The sequence below is a fragment of the Ursus americanus genome, chromosome 30, assembly GCF_024610735.1.
Source record: "Ursus americanus isolate L20-20 chromosome 30, mUrsAme1.1.p, whole genome shotgun sequence".
NCBI classification, from domain to species: domain Eukaryota; kingdom Metazoa; phylum Chordata; class Mammalia; order Carnivora; family Ursidae; genus Ursus; species Ursus americanus.
In genome coordinates, this window is record NC_142156.1 from 8,571,555 (window position 1) to 8,592,150 (window position 20,596).

A 20,596-nucleotide genomic window follows, 5' to 3' on the forward strand; every position below is an offset into this window, starting at 1 on the left:
CTGATGCCAAAATCTTAAACTTGACTTCTCTTGAAGAAGCAGGTTTGATTCATCTTAAAAAACCCTTTTTTATTATAAAACGTGCTAAACAGGGAAGGAAGTTTGGTGACGTGAATACCCTCTAACCACCACCCAGGTCAGGAAATAGAACTTTGCCAGCCTTCTCAGACTCTCTTCCCTGTGCAGCATCCCTGTCCTAACCCCTCCCTCTCTCCCAAAGTAACCACTACGCCCGCTCTTGGAATACTTACTTCCTTGGTGTTCTTCATGGTTTTAATCACCCCAGGATGCCTTTCTAGACACTATAGCTTAGTATCGCTGCCTTAAAGAACTTGATATGTCTTCTAAGTTTTTCGTAATCTGTAGATTCCTCCTCCATTGTTTTCTTGTCCTTAACAATGAAGAAGCCTGACCTTTGACCTGCATCTTTCGGCTATCTGGTGTTTGGTGATCGCATGCTAATGGTGCAGTTCAGCATGCTCCTCTGTCCTCTGAATTCCCTGCAAATTGCTAGCTAGATCCTGAAGTGTGATCAGATTCAGGTTCAATCCTTTCAGCAATACTATAGCCGGTGTTACGTTCTTCCATCAAGAGGCCCGTGATACCAAGATGTCTGGTCTTTGTTCTTTTTTGATTTGTGCAGCTATTGATGCTTACCACTCAGATCCTGCAAATCCTTAGGGGTCACAAAATGTTAAATTCTGTTATTTTGTTTTCAATTTTTAGCTGGTAAAGATCGTAAGATGATGCCCCCTCTTAGGTACTACTTGGTTGCTGTTCATATAGGAAAGTAGGATAGATGCTAGTTTCTTTCATTTACCCAGTTTTCAAGATAATGAATTGGTTCTCTGTCTTTCTCAGAGGGTGACCAGTTAGGTTCTCCCCCCCCCCCCCCGCCACTTCCATTTCATTTTGAGCTCGCGGATTTGAACATATTTCATGGGTTTTGATTCATTACAATTCTTATCTCAAAGCTCAGGTCATCCAGTCTTTGTTAATGGGGACTTCTTCAGGTTTCCCGAGTTCTTTTGACATACCCTGGTTGTTTTTGATAGCTTCCCTGCTGTTTGGTACGTTAAGATGTTCCAGGCTCAGTGTGGACATCTCTTCGCCCACACTTCATACCCGCCATTTCTCCCACAAGCTCTGGCTTCTTTTAATGGAAAATGGAATTTCTAGATCAGTCGGGATGCTAGGAATGCTCATTGTTACCATGGTGATCATTTGTTTTTAAAGATTTTATTTATTTATTTGAGAGAGAGAAAGTGAGAGCAAGAGAAAGCACGAGTAGGAGGAGGGGCAGGGGGAGAGGGAGAAGCAGGCTCTCCGCCTGAGCAGGGAGCCCGATGCGGTACGTGATCCTAGGACTCCGGGATCATGACCTGAGTGGAAGGCAGATTCTTAACCGACTGAGCCACCCAGCCACCCCTTTGGTGATCAATTTTTTTAAGACTTTGCAGTAAATGGGGCAAGAATATACATATATTTTTTTTTTAAAGATTTTTTATTTATTTACCTGACAGAGATAGACAGCCAGCGAGAGAGGGAACACAAGCAGGGGGAGTGGGAGAGGAAGAAGCAGGCTCACAGCAGAGGAGCCCGATGTGGGGCTCGATCCCAGAACGCCAGAATCATGCCCTGAGCCCAAGGCAGACGCCCAACGACTGAGCCACCCAGACGCCCCAAGAATATACATATATATTTAAGGATAAAATACCTTATGACTTCATCTTAATATTCCCTGTTCAAATTCTGGACTGTCTAGTTTTAACCTAATCTCTTGAATGTTGCATCTTTATCTCTCTTCTTCTACAGTGAGAATCTGGGTTCTCAAGGGCTCAGAGGGTGAATTAGAGAGCCCTGTCTGTCTCATGTGCTTTATCATATTATAGATAGGACAGACTCAGAGCAAAAATACTGTTATGACCACCAGCTGATGATTACTAACAATAGTTTTAAAAAGCCACAACTTTTTCATCTATGCTATCTGTTTTCCCTCTTTAAAAATGATATACTCTGTAATTCCAAGATGACATAGCCATTACATTTAACAGCCTCTCCTTAGTTCTGTAAGTCATTATATTTAGTGCTCTCTGTAGGTCCTACGTCCACCTCTCTCTCGTCATTTAGATCCTCTGAAGCTCCTTCCCTGGTAGATTCTAGACCCCGGTATGCTAGAACCCAACCAGAGAGTGCTCCCTTCTGGGACAGGCCCCGCACTGAGGAGAGATTGCAAAGAATGGATTCAAATAGAAAAGGCTCATGGGATCAGTACTTTTTTAAGTTCTTCTATATAGATAGTAGCTCGTCTGTGACCTTTCTCGATTTGGAGGTGAGTTTTTCTGAATATAAAATCCTTGGCTCACAGTTTTTCCTCAGGTATCTAAATGTATTATTCCATTTTCTTTTGGCATAAAGTATTGCTCTCAAAAAAAAAAAAATCAGATAATCCAGTTCTCTTTCCCTTATAAACCGTATGTTCTTTTCGCCTAGATGTTCGTAGGATTTTTTTTTTTCTTAGAATGTACTAATCTTGCTAGAATATTTTTGTTATTCTGACTTGGAATTCCTAGGTTGGTGGTATGTTCTTTCAGTAATAGGGTTTCAGGTGTCTTTTTTCTCCCTCCCAGGAATGTTTTCTCAACTATAGTCCTTAGTATTTGTTCTGTTTTCTTGCCTTGGTTTTCTTCTTCAGGGACTCCTCCTGTTAATCCACATGCTTTGTCTTCTTTACCTATCTTCAATATTGGTGAGTTTCTCACCCAGCTTTTTTCTTGTTCATTTATTTTATTTTATTTTTTTAATTAAAAATTTTTTTTTTTAATTTTTAAAAGATTTTATTTATTTATTTGAGAGTGACAGAGAGAAGCAAACACCCCTTGAGCAGGGAGGCCGGCGCAAGGATCGATCCCAGGACCCTGAGATCATTACCTAAGCAGAAGGCAGACGCTCAACTGACTGAGCCGCCCAGGGTGCCCCTAAAGATTTTTTTAATTTAAGTATAATTGACACATAGTGTTTGTCACAGTAGCTTCAGAACTTTAATCTTTTTTCTGCTTTTTACCTTTTATTTCTTTGAGGGCATTATTATGCTTTTGATAATATGTTCTTTCTTGGTTAGTCTTCACTTCTAAAGTGATTTTTCTTTTTCTAATTTTGAAAAGTTTTTGCTACCTTTTGAGTTTTTCAAGTTCTGGTTTTATTTTGTTTTGAAATAGTGATTGTTTTTCTTTTTGAACACACCTTCTTAGCATTCTTCTCTTGTCTATAGGACACTATTCTATGCCTTGTTCTATTTGTTTCTTATAGTAATTTGGGGAGCCTTGGCTTTTTTTTCTTATTTTTATAAGTGTCTAGTTGATCCGAAGGTGTCTCAGTTCATATAGCCTACCTAACTGCACAGAGCTCCCCCTTCTGTCCTTTTCGGGTAGTGTTCAGAAATGTGGTGACTTGCTTTCTGGGATTTCCTGGCCTGCTTTTATTTGGCCTTTCTCATTCTTTTGTCCCTCTTATTTCTATCCTTGTCAGATTTGATTCCATTCCTTGAAATTTCTCCTCATTGTGGGTCCTGTCTCAGAAAGGAGCCCTTTCTGGTTCGCTTCTCCAGTATGGGGCCTAAACTGAGATCTAGATTGCTCCAGCCCCTTCAGACCTTTCTATTTCAGGTCCCTGTCCTCTCCTGCTGTGGGAGAGGGCAAAACCCTTCCCAGTTTCCACTGCTTCTCTCACATTGGCCTAGTACTCTCAGGTTTGTGAAGCACCCCATTGCTGCCCCATGGTTTTTCCACACAGAAACCCATAATACGCCGGTCATATGGCTGTTGGTTTTCCTCCTCCCACTTGCATTTGAGGGTTATCACCTAGTTCTGGGTTTTTGTTTTGTTTCCTGTTTGTTCTGTGTTTTTACGGAGACACTTGAGAAGATCCCAGAACTGTGCTTGCCACTGATGCCACCATCCTTCCAGAATTTTCTAATGTTCCCTTTTATTGGTATTGCCAAAGTGAACATTCTATAAACTAAATAATGCTTTGAGATAAATCCTCCTCCTAGTTTGTTTTCTTAAGCCCTTAAGTATTAGGCACTGATATTTTAATCATTTAATATCCCCCAAAATCATTTGTTATTATTATTGGGGCAATTACAAGAAGCTTTTACAGCTTAGCATTGGAATGAAATTTTAAAGAAATAGTTGATTTTCTCTTACCCTACCTTCTCAATACCTCATTTTCCACTTTGCTCTCCTGAAGGTAAAAGTACACTGTATGATAGACCAATCCATTTCAAACACAACACCATGTTTAAGTTTTATTTTTATTTTATTATTATTATTTTAGTAGTCTCCATGCCCACCATGGCGCTCAAACTCATGACCCTGAGATCAGGGGCCACCTGCTTTACTAATGGAGCCAGCCAGGTGCCCCAACACCTATCTATCTATCTATCTATCTATCTATCTATCTATCTATCTATCTATCTAAACAGAGATGCTTTCAGTAGCTTCCCAAGCCTAGGCTATTGGTAGTAACCCAGGAGCTACAAATAGATAGTGTAACAAGGCCTCATTCTAGTAGGAGAAGGCCCAAAATGGGGGGCTCAGAGCGCGTGCAGGCCACTTAACATGCCCTCAATCTCAGTTGCCTTACAGGTAAATAATAATAACAACAACAGGAAGGAATCTATAAATATAAAACGAGTTAGTGGTTTTTACAGTATACCTATAGTGGATTCATAGCAGTAAGAATATCTTTAGCAAATATTCAGTCAAAAAATACAATAAAACCACTTTGTCAAATGAACTGTAAAAGAATTAAGAGTTATTTATTTATTTATTTATTTATTTATTTATTTTATTTATTTTTAAGAAAGAGCATGTGCGCATAGCAGGGCTGGAGCAGGGTGGGAGGTGTGTGGTGAGGAGGGGCAGAGGAAGAGAATCTTAGCCTGTCACAAGTGCTCCATCACACAACCCTGAGATTATAACCTGAGCTGAAATCAGGAGTTGGACACTCAACAGTTGTGCCACCCAGGTGCCCCTAAATTTATTTTTAAAACTTTCTGTATTTATAGTTCTAATTCCATTAAGTGCTAAACATTTAAGAATTGATTTGTTAATTTTGCAATCATTGATTCAGTGACAGTTATGTCCTTTTGATTGTAGGTTTAGGCTAATGGTACATTCCTTCGTCTTTTACAGATGACTTTTTTTAAATTTAGAAAAAAATTAGCTGTATTTCTTGTTATGAATAAGAACAGACAGCACTACACAGTAGACTAAGATTTTCTAAGTAAATTAATTTTTTAAATTATTAACGTATAATGTGCTATTTGTTTTGGGGGTACAGGTTTGTGATTCATCAGTCTTACACAATACACAGCGCTCACCACAACACATACCTCCCCAGTGTCCATCACCCAGCCACCCCATTACTCCTCCAGCAGCCCTGTTTGTTTCCTGAGATTAAGAGTCTCTTAAGGTTTGTCTCCCTCTCTGGTTTTGTCTTGTTTCATTTTTCCCTCTCTTCCCCTGTGATCCTCTGCCTTTTTCTCAAATTTCACATACCAGTGAGATCGTATGATAATTGTCTTTCTCTGATTGACTTATTTCACTTAGCACAATACCCTCTAGCTCCATCCACGTCCTTGCAAATGGCAAGATCTCATTTTTTGATGGCTGCGTAGTATTCCAGTGTGTGTGTGTGTGTGTGTGTGTGTGTGTGTGTGTGCGCGCGCGTGCGCGCGCACGTGCGCGCATCACATCTTCTTTATCATTCATACAGATGACTTCTTTAAGCAATCTGAAAGTAAATTACATTGGTGTAGCTTACCATTAATGTACTACTTTTTGGAACAGTGTCTTATACTGGCAGAAAGCAATTGTATAAATCCTCCTCCCGGAAATTATACTCTGTTTCTAGGGTTTTCAGACTTTTCATACTGTGAGTTCTTTTCTTCAACAATATTTTCTCATAGTTTTAAAGATTGTGTCTACTAAGTATTTTACTTGGGAGAAGTCTAGCTCCAAGAAAATATTACTGTTTTAAATAATACAAAGAGCAGCCAAGTTAAGCTTAGTGATGGTGTTGACTCACGGTTGTTCCTTATCTGCAGGGAGTAATCAAATACAAATTTAAGAAATGGCTGATTCAAACAGTGGGTTGCAATCATTGTTTCTTCCAGAATCTGGGTGAGGAAAAGATCTTGGAAACAGAGTATTTGTCTTATTTGTCTCTGGCTAGATGTTCTGACCAGTCCCAAATGAAGTTCAAATGGATACTTTTCCATTCTCCCAAATCGGTCTTACACTAGAAGTCAACAGAGTAAACTCCCTATTTTGCACATCATTTTTTTCTGTGACAGATTCTCCTAATACAGTTTTTGCCTTGAAATAAAAATGGAAGTAGGGGCGCCTGGGTGGCTCAGTCGTTAAGCGTCTGCCTTCGGCTCAGGGCGTGATCCCGGCGTTATGGGATCGAGCCCCACATCGGGCTCCTCCGCTATGAGCCTGCTTCTTCCTCTCCCACTCCCCCTGCTTGTGTTCCCTCTCTCGCTGGCTGTCTCTCTCTCTCTGTCAAATAAATAAATAAATCTTAAAAAAAAAAATGGAAGTGATGTAGTTGGTGATGAGAGTGAATTCCTCAGTCATTCTGCAGGGCTTCGTGTTATTTCCATTTTGTGCAGATTGCATCTGGGCTGTTTGCCAGTGGGTATTGTAACCTGGGCACATCAGAAACGAGCTCTCAGTTCTTGACTTTCCCCAAACTAATGTCATTCCCAGCGACCTGGTTCGTTCAGGCGGCTTCTGTGGGGGTTCTGCTGCGCTGCGGCTGCCGCGGCGGCTGTAAGCCTATTCCTGTCTCTCAAGATCATCTCTTTTCTTCATTTTCCCTTTGGAAGTGGTTTCCTTAGCATTTAAAAAATACGGCCTTTGAGGGGGAGTAGCCCTTTTTATGGCTGTAACTCTAGTGCCGAGACCAGTAGCAAGGTCAAGGGGGGTGACTAAAGTAGGGAAGCGGTGTTTGGAAACGCTTTGCGTGTGCTTTAAATTTGCACTGTGTTTTAAACAAAACCATCAGTGATTTGCACTTCAGAATGACTCTTCGAAAAAACCCAAGTTTCTTAATTTTCATCACTTTTTTTTTTTTTTTAAGATTTTATTTTTAAGTACTCTCTGTACCCTGTGTGGGGCTCGAATTCACAACCCCGAGATCAAGAGTCACGTGCTCTCCTGACTGAACCAGCCAGGTGCCCCATTCACCACTTTTTTCTTATTGGAACTGTTCTCTCAAACTGTCCTTTTTCCATTTTCAGAATTTCACATGTTGAAAAGGATTCCAGTGATACATTAGTTCCTGAACATGTGCTTCAAGTATTTTTTTCCAGAACCATGATGAGTTTTTACTGATTGATTTGCTTTTTCATCTGGAAGCCCTTGGGACTGATTACGTGTTTTGTTTTGGTTTTTTTTAAACAAAACATTGCCATAGCAATGTCTAGTCCAAATAGACAATTTCAGGAATACACAGTATTATTTAAAAAACAAAACAAAGCAAAAAATCAAGTGGAGGAGAGAGATAGCTTATTATCCCTGCCGTGCTGAGATGCTCAGTCTGGGCTCAGCGGAGGATGGTTGATTCCTGTTTTCCTCTCTACTCACTGACACGGTTTTGAAAAAGCTGATTGGTTTGAGAGTAGTGGCTTGAGCAGCTAAACATGGAACAGAGAAAAGCTAATAGACCTGCGTAGAAATCAGAGCTGTTCTCATTTGTGCTGATGGGTCTAGGCATGTCCTAGAGCTTTCACACACAATATCTTGGACGTAAATTAAATAGTTGGGTACAGGGCTGAATTAATTTGAAGTAAGGCTCATGAAAGAAATCCTGGTGTTCACATCTTAAAAATATATGCGGGGACATAGTAAACAGCAAGAAAAATAATCGTGAACATGGTAAGCATTTTTTTTGGACCGATCTGTGTTTTATAAGCCCTTATGTGCATGATCACATTTAATCATCATAACAACACAGTAAGGCCAAGAGTACGTCACATTTTACAGCGTAGGAAACACCGGCCCAGGCAATAACTGGTTTGTCGGAGGTCACTCTGCAGTACGTCACAACCAGGGAGTGCTTCGGGTATGTGGAATGTTTTAGCTCTTTTGATGCGTCCTTTAACGCCTGTATGTAGAGCCGATGCTGGCCCCATATCAAACAAGGAAACTGAAGCTCCCAGAAGTGAAGTCCCTTCTTAATGTTAACCCAGCCAGTTAGAGTCCTGGCTCTGTTGGGAGCCCGTGTCTTCTGGCATCCAGGCCAGCGTCCTTTCTGCCACACCAGGCTGCGTCCCAGATTACGCACAGGAAGGCTAAACATGTACCAAGTAGGGGTTCTGCTTTGTTGTCCCTGCGCTTCAGGAGGCAAGACCTCTTCAGTCCAAACAGGAAGGCCATTGCCTGGAAGCCTCAGACAGCCCTGCAAAGGGCAGAGAGCCACATAACGACAGACCTGTGAGTAGGGCCAGTGGGCACCAGCCAAGCGGCGTGCATGCTTTGTGTGGAAAAGTTTCCTGGTATTCCAGCCCTTTCCACTGTCCACAGTGCAGACCACCACCACCATTATTTACAAGCAAAGGGAAGCGTTCCATCATCTTTTCATTTAGTTTTACAGACTTTTCCAGTCACTGACACCTTCCGCTGTAAATCCTCAGGTCTGTGTTACTCCTTCCTTCTTTCCTCTTCTTCCTGTCACCTAACTCCTGTTCGTTGTTAGAGGTCATCCCCTCAGCCTTCCTGGATGCACCAGACTGGATAACAAGAAGGTAACTTCATGACACTTGCCTTTTCGTGCAGCCCTTGGCTTATACCAGCATAGCTTCGGTTACATACGCTGTGGGGTTTCCTGGCACGTAATACAGGCAGTGGCGATGGCTAACACTTAGGAAGAGCTTGCCTTACGACAGGCGTTACTCTAAATACTTTAGATTCATATTACCACATTGCTTCTCAAATGAACCTGTAATGAAAGCAGGTTTGTTATTCCCATTTTATAGATGAGGAAATCTTAAGGGTCAGAAAGTTTAGGTCAATGTCTCCAAGGTTATGCAGCTGATATGGGGCAGAATCAGGAAATGGGCAGTCTGTTCTAACCACTCCACTGTTCTTAACCAGTGCACTGTTCTGTCTCTGCGTTTGGGGGGCACTAACTGTATGCCAGGCACTGTTCTAGAGCTTACAAACTCGTGTAATCCTCACAGCAGCCCTAGAAAGTATAAGTACTAATGTTTCCTCTGTGCACAGTGCTGTGGAGTTGTTTGCCCAGGACCATGACTATACGTGTCCCAGGCAGGATTTGAACCAGGGTCTGTTTGGCTCTGGAGCCCATGCCCCAAGCCTCTACATCATACCACTTGTCTTTGATTTTTGGTCTCTTAGAAGTCTCTGTTTGCTGTTAGACTGTAAACCCCTTGACAGCAGAGCCTGGGTGTAGTCACCCTTTTCCCTCTTGCCTGCTAATAGGCCTTCCTTAGAGGCTACGCGAGAGATGTGTTGTGTGAATGAGCGACCAAGTTGCTAAAATGGGTTAGGAACCATTGAATCTGCTAAGGTGAGATAAGAAAGGAACAGTTTCCTCATTAAAAAATTACATAATAAATGTTTTGCTCCATCATTAAATTTTCCTTGCACCCCAAGGAAAACATGGATGAGGGAGAAGCTAGAAACAGGAAAAGGTGAAGTCCCATTAGGGGCTCTGCTTCCACCCTCATATTTAAGATTGGAAATGCTGGCTGTAAACAAAGCCCTCCATCACTCCACGCCTCATTAGGGATCTAGAAAACACAGTATTTAATTGTGATCAGAGTGGATTACAGGGTGCAGAGGTTTCCAGACCTTGTAAGAGAAGCCAGCAGCCCGTGGTTGTGGTGCCATCTGCAGGTGGTGTTACTGCTCCTTCAGTTCTAAACCTGGGTCAGAATTCAGTTTGGAAAATGCATTTCCTGTTGAGTCACTAAAGTCCCATTTTGTAATTGTTTCTCTGAGACTTTAGGCTTTGATTGAATCAGTTTTCCATTCCTTCTGTTAAAAAAAAAACCCAAGACCTGCTCTATGTTCAGATAGTTAAGTTCAGTTTGGAGGTGTTTCACGAATCATAAACCCTTCACTAAAAATAGTGTGTATCAGGATGAAAGCAAACCTGTAATGCTGGGGGTGGTAAGCAGATGGCCACACCCCCAGGGCAGAGAGGCGCGGGTTAGAGTGTCTGGTGGAGAGAGGCAAGGTAGGTTTTCTTTTGCCATCTATGCTTGTTCACAACTGCAGTTTTAGTTTAAAATTTGCTGAATGAGGAGGGTTCAGGGGAAATCAGGTGACGTCCTGAACTTGGGCCCTCAGAAGGCATGTTTGTTTTGCCATGATTGACGTAAGGGGTTATAGTTAGCCTGGGCAGAATTTAGCTGTAAGAATGAATGATCACTTAATTCGTGATTTTTTCCCGTTCTTCAGGATGGCAAACTTTTTCTTCTAATTTTTTGCAGGACAACAGAACTGAGCTGAACCTTAAACACTCATCTAATCCAGATCTCTGCCTTCCACTAAGCAGTTGAAAACAGACAGTTGTTTGTCTCCTTAAAAATCCCCAACAAAGGAAAATTCTGTTTCTCACTTGTTCCACTGTTGAGCATGATTTTTCACTGGCAAGTTCTAAATTTTTCATGAACTAGTTCCTTAAAATCTTTTTTGGTGGTAAATTTACGTATTTTAACATATTACTTAATACATTTGAATTGTTTAATATATTTTAAATACATATATATTTAAAATATATTAACTTATTTAATGCGTTTTAATCTCTGTATATACGAAGATAATTATTTCAAACTTTAGCCTTTTCACAAACTTAAATATTACTTAATGTCTGGTTTTCTACAGGATTCTTAGTGCTACTCAGCTTTGTGGTGAATCGGTTCTTTCTTCTTAGAGGGTGTCTCTTAACCTGTTAAAACTCTGGTCTAACACTGTCATAGTCTCTTGTCCCTTCCATCTAATGCTTTTTCCATTCCCATCCCCCTCTGCCACCCAGGCATGTCCCCAGTTAAGATATGATGAATCTTCTGTGTGTCTTCATGAGTCAAGAAGATTTTTTAAAACCACTTCATTGAGCTATAATTCACCTACAGTTCACCCATTTCAAGTGTACAATTTAATGGTCTTAATTTATTCACAGATACGTAAAACCATCACCAGAGACAATTTTAGCACATTTTATCACCTCAGAAAGAAATCCTGTATCCATTAGCTATCACTGCCCCCACGTCCCCAGCACTAAGCAACCACTAGTCTACTCTCTGTCTCTCTGTATTTTTCTGTCCTGGACATTTCATGTACACAGAGTCCTGCAATATGTGGTCTTTGGGAACTAGCTTTTTTAACTTAGCGTAGTATTTTCAAGCTTCATCCATGTTTTAGCATGAACCAGTACTTAATTTTTTTTGTGGGTAAATATACTACCTTGTGTAGATACATCCCATTTTGTTTATCCGTTTCTCAGTTGCTGGACTTCTGGGTTGTTTCCACATTTTGGCTTTTATGAATAATGCTGCTGTGAACATTCACGTACAAGTTTTTGTGTGGACACGTATTTTCGTTTCTCTTGGGTTACCTTAGGAGTGATCTTGCTGGGCCATATAGTAACTCCGTGTTTAACCATTTGAGAACTACCAGACTTTTCCAAAGCGGCTGCCCCAGTTTACGTGCTCACCAGCAGTGTGGAGGCTCCGATTCCCCCATCCACCAGCATTCACTGTCTGTCTTTTGATTATAGCCTCCCAATGGGTGTGAACTGGTGTTTTATTGTGGTTTAGATTTGCGTTTCCCTAATGACTGTAACTATCTATCTTTCTGAAGAAATGTTCTATTTAAATTCCTTGCTCATTTTAAAAATTGGGTTATTTTCCTTTTATTATTGATTCAAGAGTTCTTTATATGTTCTTTTTCACTGTCTTGATTGTGTTCTTTGAAAGGCAAAGTTTTTAATTTTGGTGAGGTCTGGTTTATCTTTTTTTTCTTTGTAAGATATTTCTATGGTAGATGTTACAAAACTATTATGTGTATTTTTATTTTCCAAATAAATCACAGAAAACACGATGGTTTAAAAACTGCACCATCCCCCACAAGCCCTGGTGGGTGGAGTTTGCTCTCCCCTCCAGAACCGAGGGCTCGGCTGGGGGCTGTCACCCCAGTGCTACTTATCCCGGGTGCTTCAGTTGTTCCCTGTTCCTCTTCCAATTTTTTTTTTTTTTTTTGCACACTTTTAACTGGAGAGTTTTGAACTTAACAGGGAATTTAAAATAAAATCTTAACTATTAAGTAAAAGTGGAGCGGCAACATTTTGTAGGCCTGACGGATGTTCTGATCTTTAATATCCTACTCCATTTTTTAAAAAACTGCATAGAGTAGTTGTACAATATTCTGCCTTTCATCCAAAAACCAGTATGTGTTCTGTTTATACAGGTCAGCAAACTGGATGGTCACAGGAGAGGTGACAGTGAAAGGTCATCCCTCATATGGTCCCTCTTGCTTCCTTTCCCAACAGGTGTGGCAGATCCCAGAAAACGGACTTACCCTTTCCCTGACCGAACCTGTGGTGATTTTAGAAGGCCACTCGAAGAGAGTTGGCATCGTGGCCTGGCATCCGACTGCCCGCAATGTACTTCTTAGCGCAGGTAGGAGCTAAGCAGTGGGGGAGGGGAGAGTAGCCAGTGCGTTTCAATGTGTGCTGTGCACATCTGAAGCAGCTCACTAGGAGTCGACGGTGAGGGGCCAAGGTGTGGTGGCTGACAGCCCCCCTGCCCACATGCACACGTCTGTGTGTGAAGGCCACTTGGGCAGTCTGACTCAAGACTTCTCACCTAGAGAAATGAACAGATACATTCTTACCTAGAATTCCAGCAGACTCATGGCTCCTGCTGGGGCCCTTCCTGGACCACAGTTCTAGTTATTCCTGATATAGCAGGAGGATCCCTGGTAGGAGCCCTGGGTGCCAGCTCTGAATGTTATTGGCAACTTTGGGGTGATCCTCTTAGGCAAATCTCCTTCTTTTAAAAAGATACTTTGGTTTTTCTCCTTATACAAGTAGAACATGTATGTTATAGAAAATATATAAACAAGAGGGGAAGATAAAATCATACGTAATCCTGCCACCCACCCAGAGGGAGTATCATCATTGACGTTTCTTTCCAGAAGATACTTTTGTGCACATACATAAGTGATTTTACTCACGAAGATGGGTTCAGAAACCTTACATGTGACTTGCTTTCTGTGCTTAGTGGTGCCCTGTGGTCCTGTCCATGTGCCGTTAAATGTTGTTCCTGTGATTTTTTTTTTTTTTAAGATTTTATTTATTAGGGAGAGAGAGAGCATGAGAGCAGGGTGAGGGGCAGAGGAAGAATCAGACTCCCCACTGAGCAGGGAGCCCAACGTGGGGCTCAGTCCTAGGAATCTGGGATCATGACCTGAGCTGAAGGCAGATGCTTAACCGGGAGACACCCAGGCGCCCCATGCCTGTGATATTTTTAACACCGCCGTAACAGTCCGTTGTCTGGGTACCTTCATTTATTTGATCAGGCCCCTATTTGGGGACATTGAGGTTTTCTGGGGTTTGTTTTTTTTTTTTTTTTTTTTTTTTTTTTGTTTGTTTGTTTTAAGAGTGTTAAACAGCACTGCAGAACCCTCGAACCAAGATTTAGTGTTCTCGGTTTGCCACTTGAGTAAAGTATTATCCTATAGAAATCTTGTCCTCTGTCTACAATTTGAGATTTTATCTTTTATAGAAGCAATACAAAGGTCACAGGGAGCCTCATGGGATGGTGGAAATGTTCTATATCTTGATTGTGATGGTGGCTACATGAATATATACATTTGTCAAAATTTAGCAAATGTATACTTAAAATGGTGCGTTAGAGTGTAAATTATACCTTAATAAAATTGATTTGTTGACAAAGTAATGCTAATGTTAGTAGTAGAATTTTAAAGATCTTTCCCCTCACCAGTAAAAAGAAAGGGGGCAGTTGAGTTTTTAACTAGGAATAGAGGGTGTTTGTGATATTGTTAGGTAAATTTAAAAACTTAACACCAGGTACCTATTGAAACCAAGGACTACTTTTCAAAAAAGATGCTGTATAGAATTCTCTCTTTTAGTTAAAATCACCAGTAACTATGCCTGGGAACCCTCCTCATGTTCTACTCAGCCTGATACGGAGAGAAAACAGTTCCAGAGGTGGAATTCCTCATCATGGAAATTTTCCTGCCATCCCTTTTCATCAAGGTCGAACGTAGGGCATCATCAGCTGACTGACCCCCAGTCTGCCTTTTACAAGCAAAGGAGAGCAGTTGATGGCGGCGTTGTGCATATTTTAAGAGCGCATGATCCATCCATGGTGGCTGAAGTTACCTGTTTGCCTGTGGGACACAAGGCAGAGGAAGGGTCGGGGCTCACCCCAGGGTTCAGCTGCCACCTTACTGTTGTGCATGCTTTTTTTCCAGTCTCCTGTTTCTAGCCCATAGACAACTTAGGTGTCTGGATATCAGTGGCTAAGTTTTTTGAAGTGCTTACAAAATTGGCTTATTGGGAAGAATTTGTCTTCAGGATAGCCATCCCTTATTTTGCTTTATCCTTGAACTAATGTCCTGGAAGCAATGAATGGCACCTGCTTTTTAAAGGAGTCTTGGGTGGGGTGCCTGGGTGACTCAGTTGAGCATCTATCTGCCTTCGGCTCAGGTCATGATCTCAGGGTCCTGGGATCGAGTCCCTCAGCAGGGAGCCTGCTTGGGATTCTCTCTCCCCCTCGGCCCTTCCCCACCCGCCCCCTCTAAAATAAATAAATCTTTAAAAAAAATAAAATAAAAAAGAGGTCCTGGGCCTGATGAAGCAAGGTGCAGTCGATGAGCAGAGGGGTGTGGCTGCATCAGCGTTGTGTCCTCTTCAGGGATCAGCTTCTGAATCCACATGCCTACTTGATTACAGTTTTGGTGTCTTAGATCAGCCCAGTCTTGACCTATTTTTCTCCCCTTTTAAAGATAAAGATCTGTTCTGAGCACATGCATTTCCCTTCCGCTTACTTGATTTACCATTCTTTAATGTAAGACCATGTTTTACAGCATTATTGATTTGAATAACTTGCTGTCCCACATTTTTGTTGAGTGTTCTAAACAGTTATTTAAACTCTTTATTTTTAGTTCTGCTGGAGAAGAAACAAACTGTATTCATTCTGATGTTGGTTTTACTAGAAAAGGAAGCTTAATAAGATCACATGGGGTCCACCAGCCCCAGTTAACTCAAAAAACATAGGATTTTGTTTTCTTAGAGTTCTTTGGTCTTTGCTTTTTGTTTGTTTCATATGAACCCAAGCTTAGCAAGCCGTATTTTTCCTTTAACACATTTCTTTTATACAGATGTCTTTTTTCTTTGCCACTTGAGTTTTTAACTCCCAACAAATAAGTAGAGCCACTTATAATCAGCGTCTTTCTTTCCGTGCATATGTCTCCTCACTGTATTTGTAGCTTTCAAGTGTTGTTGCACAGGTGTTTCTAATCTCTGAGGGATGTGGCTTTGCTTGCTTTCAGGCTGTGATAATGCCATCATCATCTGGAATGTGGGGACGGGGGAAGCCCTTATAAACTTGGACGATATGCATTCAGACATGATTTACAACGTAAGCTGGAACCGGAACGGCAGTCTGATCTGCACAGCTTCCAAAGACAAGAAAGTGAGAGTAATCGATCCTAGGAAACAAGAGATTGTTGCTGTGAGTATGCTTAGGACAAAACCCCCTGTCTTTGTAGCACTCAGTGAGTGTGAACTTTGCTTGTGAAGGCAGGCTGTAGAGGCCTCGCTCCTGGTCAGTGGAGCCTCATTGTCTGCAGATGCTGGACCGTGACTCCGCAGAGCCTTGTACAGGCTTCTGCCTCCCAGCCACCCTTCAGAGCTGTGCATTCCAGCACTTACACAAATCTTATCTCTCACTTGGTGACCATTTTTCACAAAGAAACAAAGTTCTCATCAGTTCACCAGAGTCCTTGAGAATTTACAAGTCTAGATCAGCTAACCTAAACAGTTAACTGCATTCCTGGCTTAGTGCTGAGTATTGATTAATTGATCCCTGCCCCTTCCTGCAACCATCGTCGGAGTACCTCACAGAGAAGCCGTAGGTTGTCTCTTCAGCTCAGTGGCTTGGTTTCTGCCACTCAGAGTAGGCCTCACCAGGTCACCCATTATGACAGAAGATGGGCATTTGGAGCTGGAGCTGGGGTTGAAACGGTAGGTGCTGGATCCCAGAATGTCTTGCATCAGCCCTGCTCTCTGGTCCTCACATGCCTCTCTCTGGGGTGTGCTGGTTCTTTGGCAGTTTTACTTCTTCAGAGTTGGGTAGCGGTCATGACTAGTGCTTATTGAGCACTGGGGACTTGCCCGGCCCTGCACAAAGTGCTTTCAACACTAGAATCTTCCAGGCCTCACTGTATTAGTGCACTCTCAATGAGCAAATGAGATTAAGGAAGGGGTTAACTGAACTAGACTTCCTTCTGTCCAGTGAATTTGGTAGAAACCATAGGGTACATCCAACTTTCAGGTTATCCTCTTGAGAAACAGACATCTGGCAGAGTCCTTTCATGTTTTTTATTTTTGCAGAGCATGGACTTGGGTTGGCAGCAGGACATGGTAGAAAGGATTGAGGCTTTTGAGTTAACTCCTGGCATTCCTGCTTGCTAACTAGCTGAGGGACCTTGGCCAGATTACATTGTCTCTTTGTTTTCTCATCTTGGGAGGAGACACACACACACAAACACAGACACACACACACACACGTGTGCACACCTGGTAATTTGAATGGCATGGGGGACATGGGTTGGATTCAGTGTATGAGCCCCCCCACTTTCGCACCTCACCCCACCCCACCTCACCTTTTTTGCAGTTTGAATATAATATGCCTATTGTTCTTGGTCCCCCAGGAGAAGGAGAAAGCACATGAAGGAGCAAGACCCATGAGAGCCATCTTTCTGGCTGACGGAAATGTCTTTACCACTGGTTTCAGCCGCATGAGTGAGCGGCAGCTGGCTCTCTGGAACCCGGTATGCCCCTCGCAGCCTTTCCATTGGCTTACACTTGAGCTTTCTCCCTTTTCTGAGCAGGTCCTTGGGTGGGTAAATGGATTATAGGATTCTTAGTGTAGTTTTCTGAACCCCTACTGGTCTTAAATCGGATGTGACATTCTCATCCTCACTGGAGACTTATTGCCTAAATGTATTATAAAAATGCATTCTTAATACTCTCAAGTAGTCTATGTTGACTAGGTTTTTTTAAAAAGAAAGTATGAAGAAGCCAGTGTTTGGGACTTGGGAAACAAGTTCTGAACTTTATTTTATGAAGAATATGATCAAATGTTTAAATCAAAATAGTCATGTTTAGGAAAATGTTAAGAGTAGCATAAGAAAAAAATAACAAAACTGAATATACGCTATGATCTCAGTGTGTGTGTTGGGGGGGGGGAAGTAGACAAAAATGGTCATTGTTTTTGCCACCCACCGGGCTGTGGGATTATGGAATATGGGATGATTTTTATAGTCTTTCTGTAACTTTAGCTGAAGAATGTATATTTACAATAAGAAAAATTTCTTTTAAAAAAGAAAATAGGGTGCCTGCCTGGCTCAGTCAGTAGTGTGTGACTCTTGATCTCAGGGTCATGAGTTCAAGCCCTGCATTGGGCATGGAGCCTACTTTAAATAAATACATTTTTTTAAAAAGAAAAAAAGTCGGGGCGCCTGGGTGGCACAGTGGTTAAGCGTCTGCCTTCGGCTCAGGGCGTGGTCCCGGCGTTCTGGGATCGAGCCCCACATCAGGCTCCTCTGCTGTGAGCCTGCTTCTTCCTCTCCCACTCCCCCTGCTTGTGTTCCCTCTCTCGCTGGCTGTCTCTATCTCTGTCGAATAAATAAATAAAATCTTTAAAAAAAAAAAAAAAAAGAAAGTCACAAAGGAGAAGGGTTGTCTTTCTTATCTTCATCATGGAATCACACTGATATGTACATTGATGAGGTTTTCAAACTGACACAGTTTTCAGTGGGTTGGGAAATTGGTATTTACATGTATGAATGTTATATGTGCATTGTTCAACCTTTCATTATTCTAGGAGATTGCTCACATAATTTAGGGATAAAAGAATGATTCACCTTGTGAAAAAGTGTGTGTATATATATTTGTATTTTTTTTCCCAGAAAAATATGCAGGAACCAATCGCTCTTCATGAAATGGACACTAGCAATGGGGTGTTGCTGCCCTTCTATGACCCTGACACCAGTATCATCTACTTATGTGGAAAGGTAAACAGTCATTTTAATGTTTCATATTGAAGTTAATCTTGTAAGAGGAAAAGTATCCTTCAGAGATTTAGTAGATGGGCAATGCATTACATCATTTTAATATTTTAATTTATCTGGTTTGTGTGTGTGTCTTAAGCTAAAATAAGGACTGATGATTTTGGTGTGTTTTCCGTCTTGAGACTGGACCCTTTGAACTTGTCATTTGTGTGGTAATAACACGCTGTGTTCAGGACTTCCGACTGCAGCAGGGTTGGGGCTCTGGTGTTGGGGCAAATGTTGACAGGGATATCTTTGCTCAGGCTTTCTAGTGAGAAAAAGAAGGCACACTGATGTCCTTTCACCTCTGGTGCCAGGTGTTCCGGGACTTTAGATCGCTCTATAACGGTCTGATGAATGAGTAAGGAGGTTGCCACATCTAGTGCTGAAACCCACCGGGTAGCCCTATACGGACACGTAGGTGCTTACCACCACATGCCATGGACTTGCAGAGAGAAGAGTGCTTTGTAGATAGGAGCTTTTGAAGGCCTCAGAGAGTCTCCAGGGGCTCCTGGAGCTCAGCATTAGGGCCCTGGGCTTGAAAGTATGTGGTGCCTAGTTTCAGGAGGTGACAGTTGTTACAGGAAGACCCCACACTAAAATCAGAAAGCCTGCCTTCCTGCGTTATCATCTCCGTAACTACAGTGTCGCTAGCTTGATGATGATGGTTTCTTTTTAGTGGACAGTAACCGTAATGTTCCTTATTCTTTTGTAGGTTCAATTTCCCTTAGAATTTTTGTAGTTGAAATAAATGAATTAATGCAACTGGAGCTGTTGATGTATTTCCCCCAAACCCGTTAGCTAGCCCCTCGCTAGGTAAAGCCGGAGAGGTTTCGCTTCGCGTAGTTGACCGAGCATGCTTTACACGGTCGTAGATCAGCCGCTTAGAAACTGGGATCTTGTCTGTTTCCTTGAAAGTCATTTTACTTCAGATGTTCACAGCTGCCATGGAGTACATCAAAACAAATAACAGGAGCGGTTACCCAGATATTATTAACATGAGGTGGAAGGTTATTTTGAGTATGCAGGAAATAAATGTATTTGTCCGTGTTTAGCTTTTTTACCGTTGCTTTAGATATTTACATCATTGAAACAAGTGGAAACCATGCAAAATGAGAGACTTGTAGACAAGGGCATAATACTGCCTGGTTATTTAGATCACTCCCTCTCCCTCCCTCTCTCTCTCTCTCTCTCTCTCTCTCTCTCTCTCTCACACACACACACACACACACAGACACACACACACACACACTGCTTCCAGCAGGCAGCCCGCCTTGGTGGTTCATGTTGGTATAACTGTGTGACAGTTAGTTATACTTGGAGAGACTAGCATATGCTTCAGATTTCCAAAAACATCTGACCTTTCTAAGCAAAATTATCATAGAATTTGACACACTGCAACGAGATAGCACTATTTTCTCAAGTTAAAGGATACTATGTTTTAATGAGTTTCTTAATTAAGAATTACTATGAGTTAAGGATACTGAATTAAGAATAATTAAGAACTATTTATTCTTAATTTTCTTAATTATAAAAATCTTACCTCTTATTATCATCTGGTTGTCCGACGTTAGTGCCCTCAGGTCTGTGAACACCACCATTCCATTGCCCCTGAGAATCAGTCATTGCCTTCTCCACAGTCCTACTAGACTTCTGTTTGTTTTTTCACATTGAATTGCCGTTGCAGTTTCTTGGCCAGAGGTGTTAGCGTTTTGCCGTGACTCCGCCGTGGGGTCTCGGCTCAGAGGGGTACAGTTTGCGCCTTCGTTCGTAGGAGGCAGAGGAGACCGTGTAGAGGACATGCTAGCATCTCGTGAGAGAGGGCTTGCTTTGCCAGGAAGAGAAACCATCATATCCTCTTCCTCCGAAGAGAAACCAGAGGTTGGCCAGTGAGGCAAAGTCCCAGTTAATGCTGGCCTCAGAGGGGAGAGAGACCCCACTTCAACCAGATGCTGCAGGTAACATTCAGCTCAAACTTGTCTCCGATTTCTTGTAGGGTGACAGCAGTATCCGCTATTTCGAGATCACAGATGAATCCCCGTACGTCCACTACCTCAACACATTCAGCAGCAAGGAGCCTCAGAGAGGGATGGGCTACATGCCCAAGAGGGGACTCGATGTTAACAAATGTGAGATTGCCAGGTAAAGAATCGGTCCTGCGAAGTCTTCACATTGTCTGTGCCGTATGCGCTACGCAA

At 42.0% G+C, this 20,596-nt stretch overlaps 1 protein-coding gene across 1 annotated transcript in view; it reads left to right on the plus strand.

Moving 5' to 3' along the window:
* The window catches only part of CORO1C (coronin 1C), a 72,488-nt gene that overhangs the window by 47,402 nt on the left and 4,490 nt on the right, over positions 1 to 20,596 (plus strand). Inside the window, exons 4-8 of the mRNA XM_045791505.2 lie at positions 12,586 to 12,715; positions 15,615 to 15,796; positions 16,998 to 17,117; positions 18,258 to 18,362; positions 20,395 to 20,540. Coding sequence (XP_045647461.1) covers positions 12,586 to 12,715; positions 15,615 to 15,796; positions 16,998 to 17,117; positions 18,258 to 18,362; positions 20,395 to 20,540 — 683 coding nt within the window. The remainder of the gene's footprint in view (positions 1 to 12,585; positions 12,716 to 15,614; positions 15,797 to 16,997; positions 17,118 to 18,257; positions 18,363 to 20,394; positions 20,541 to 20,596) is intronic.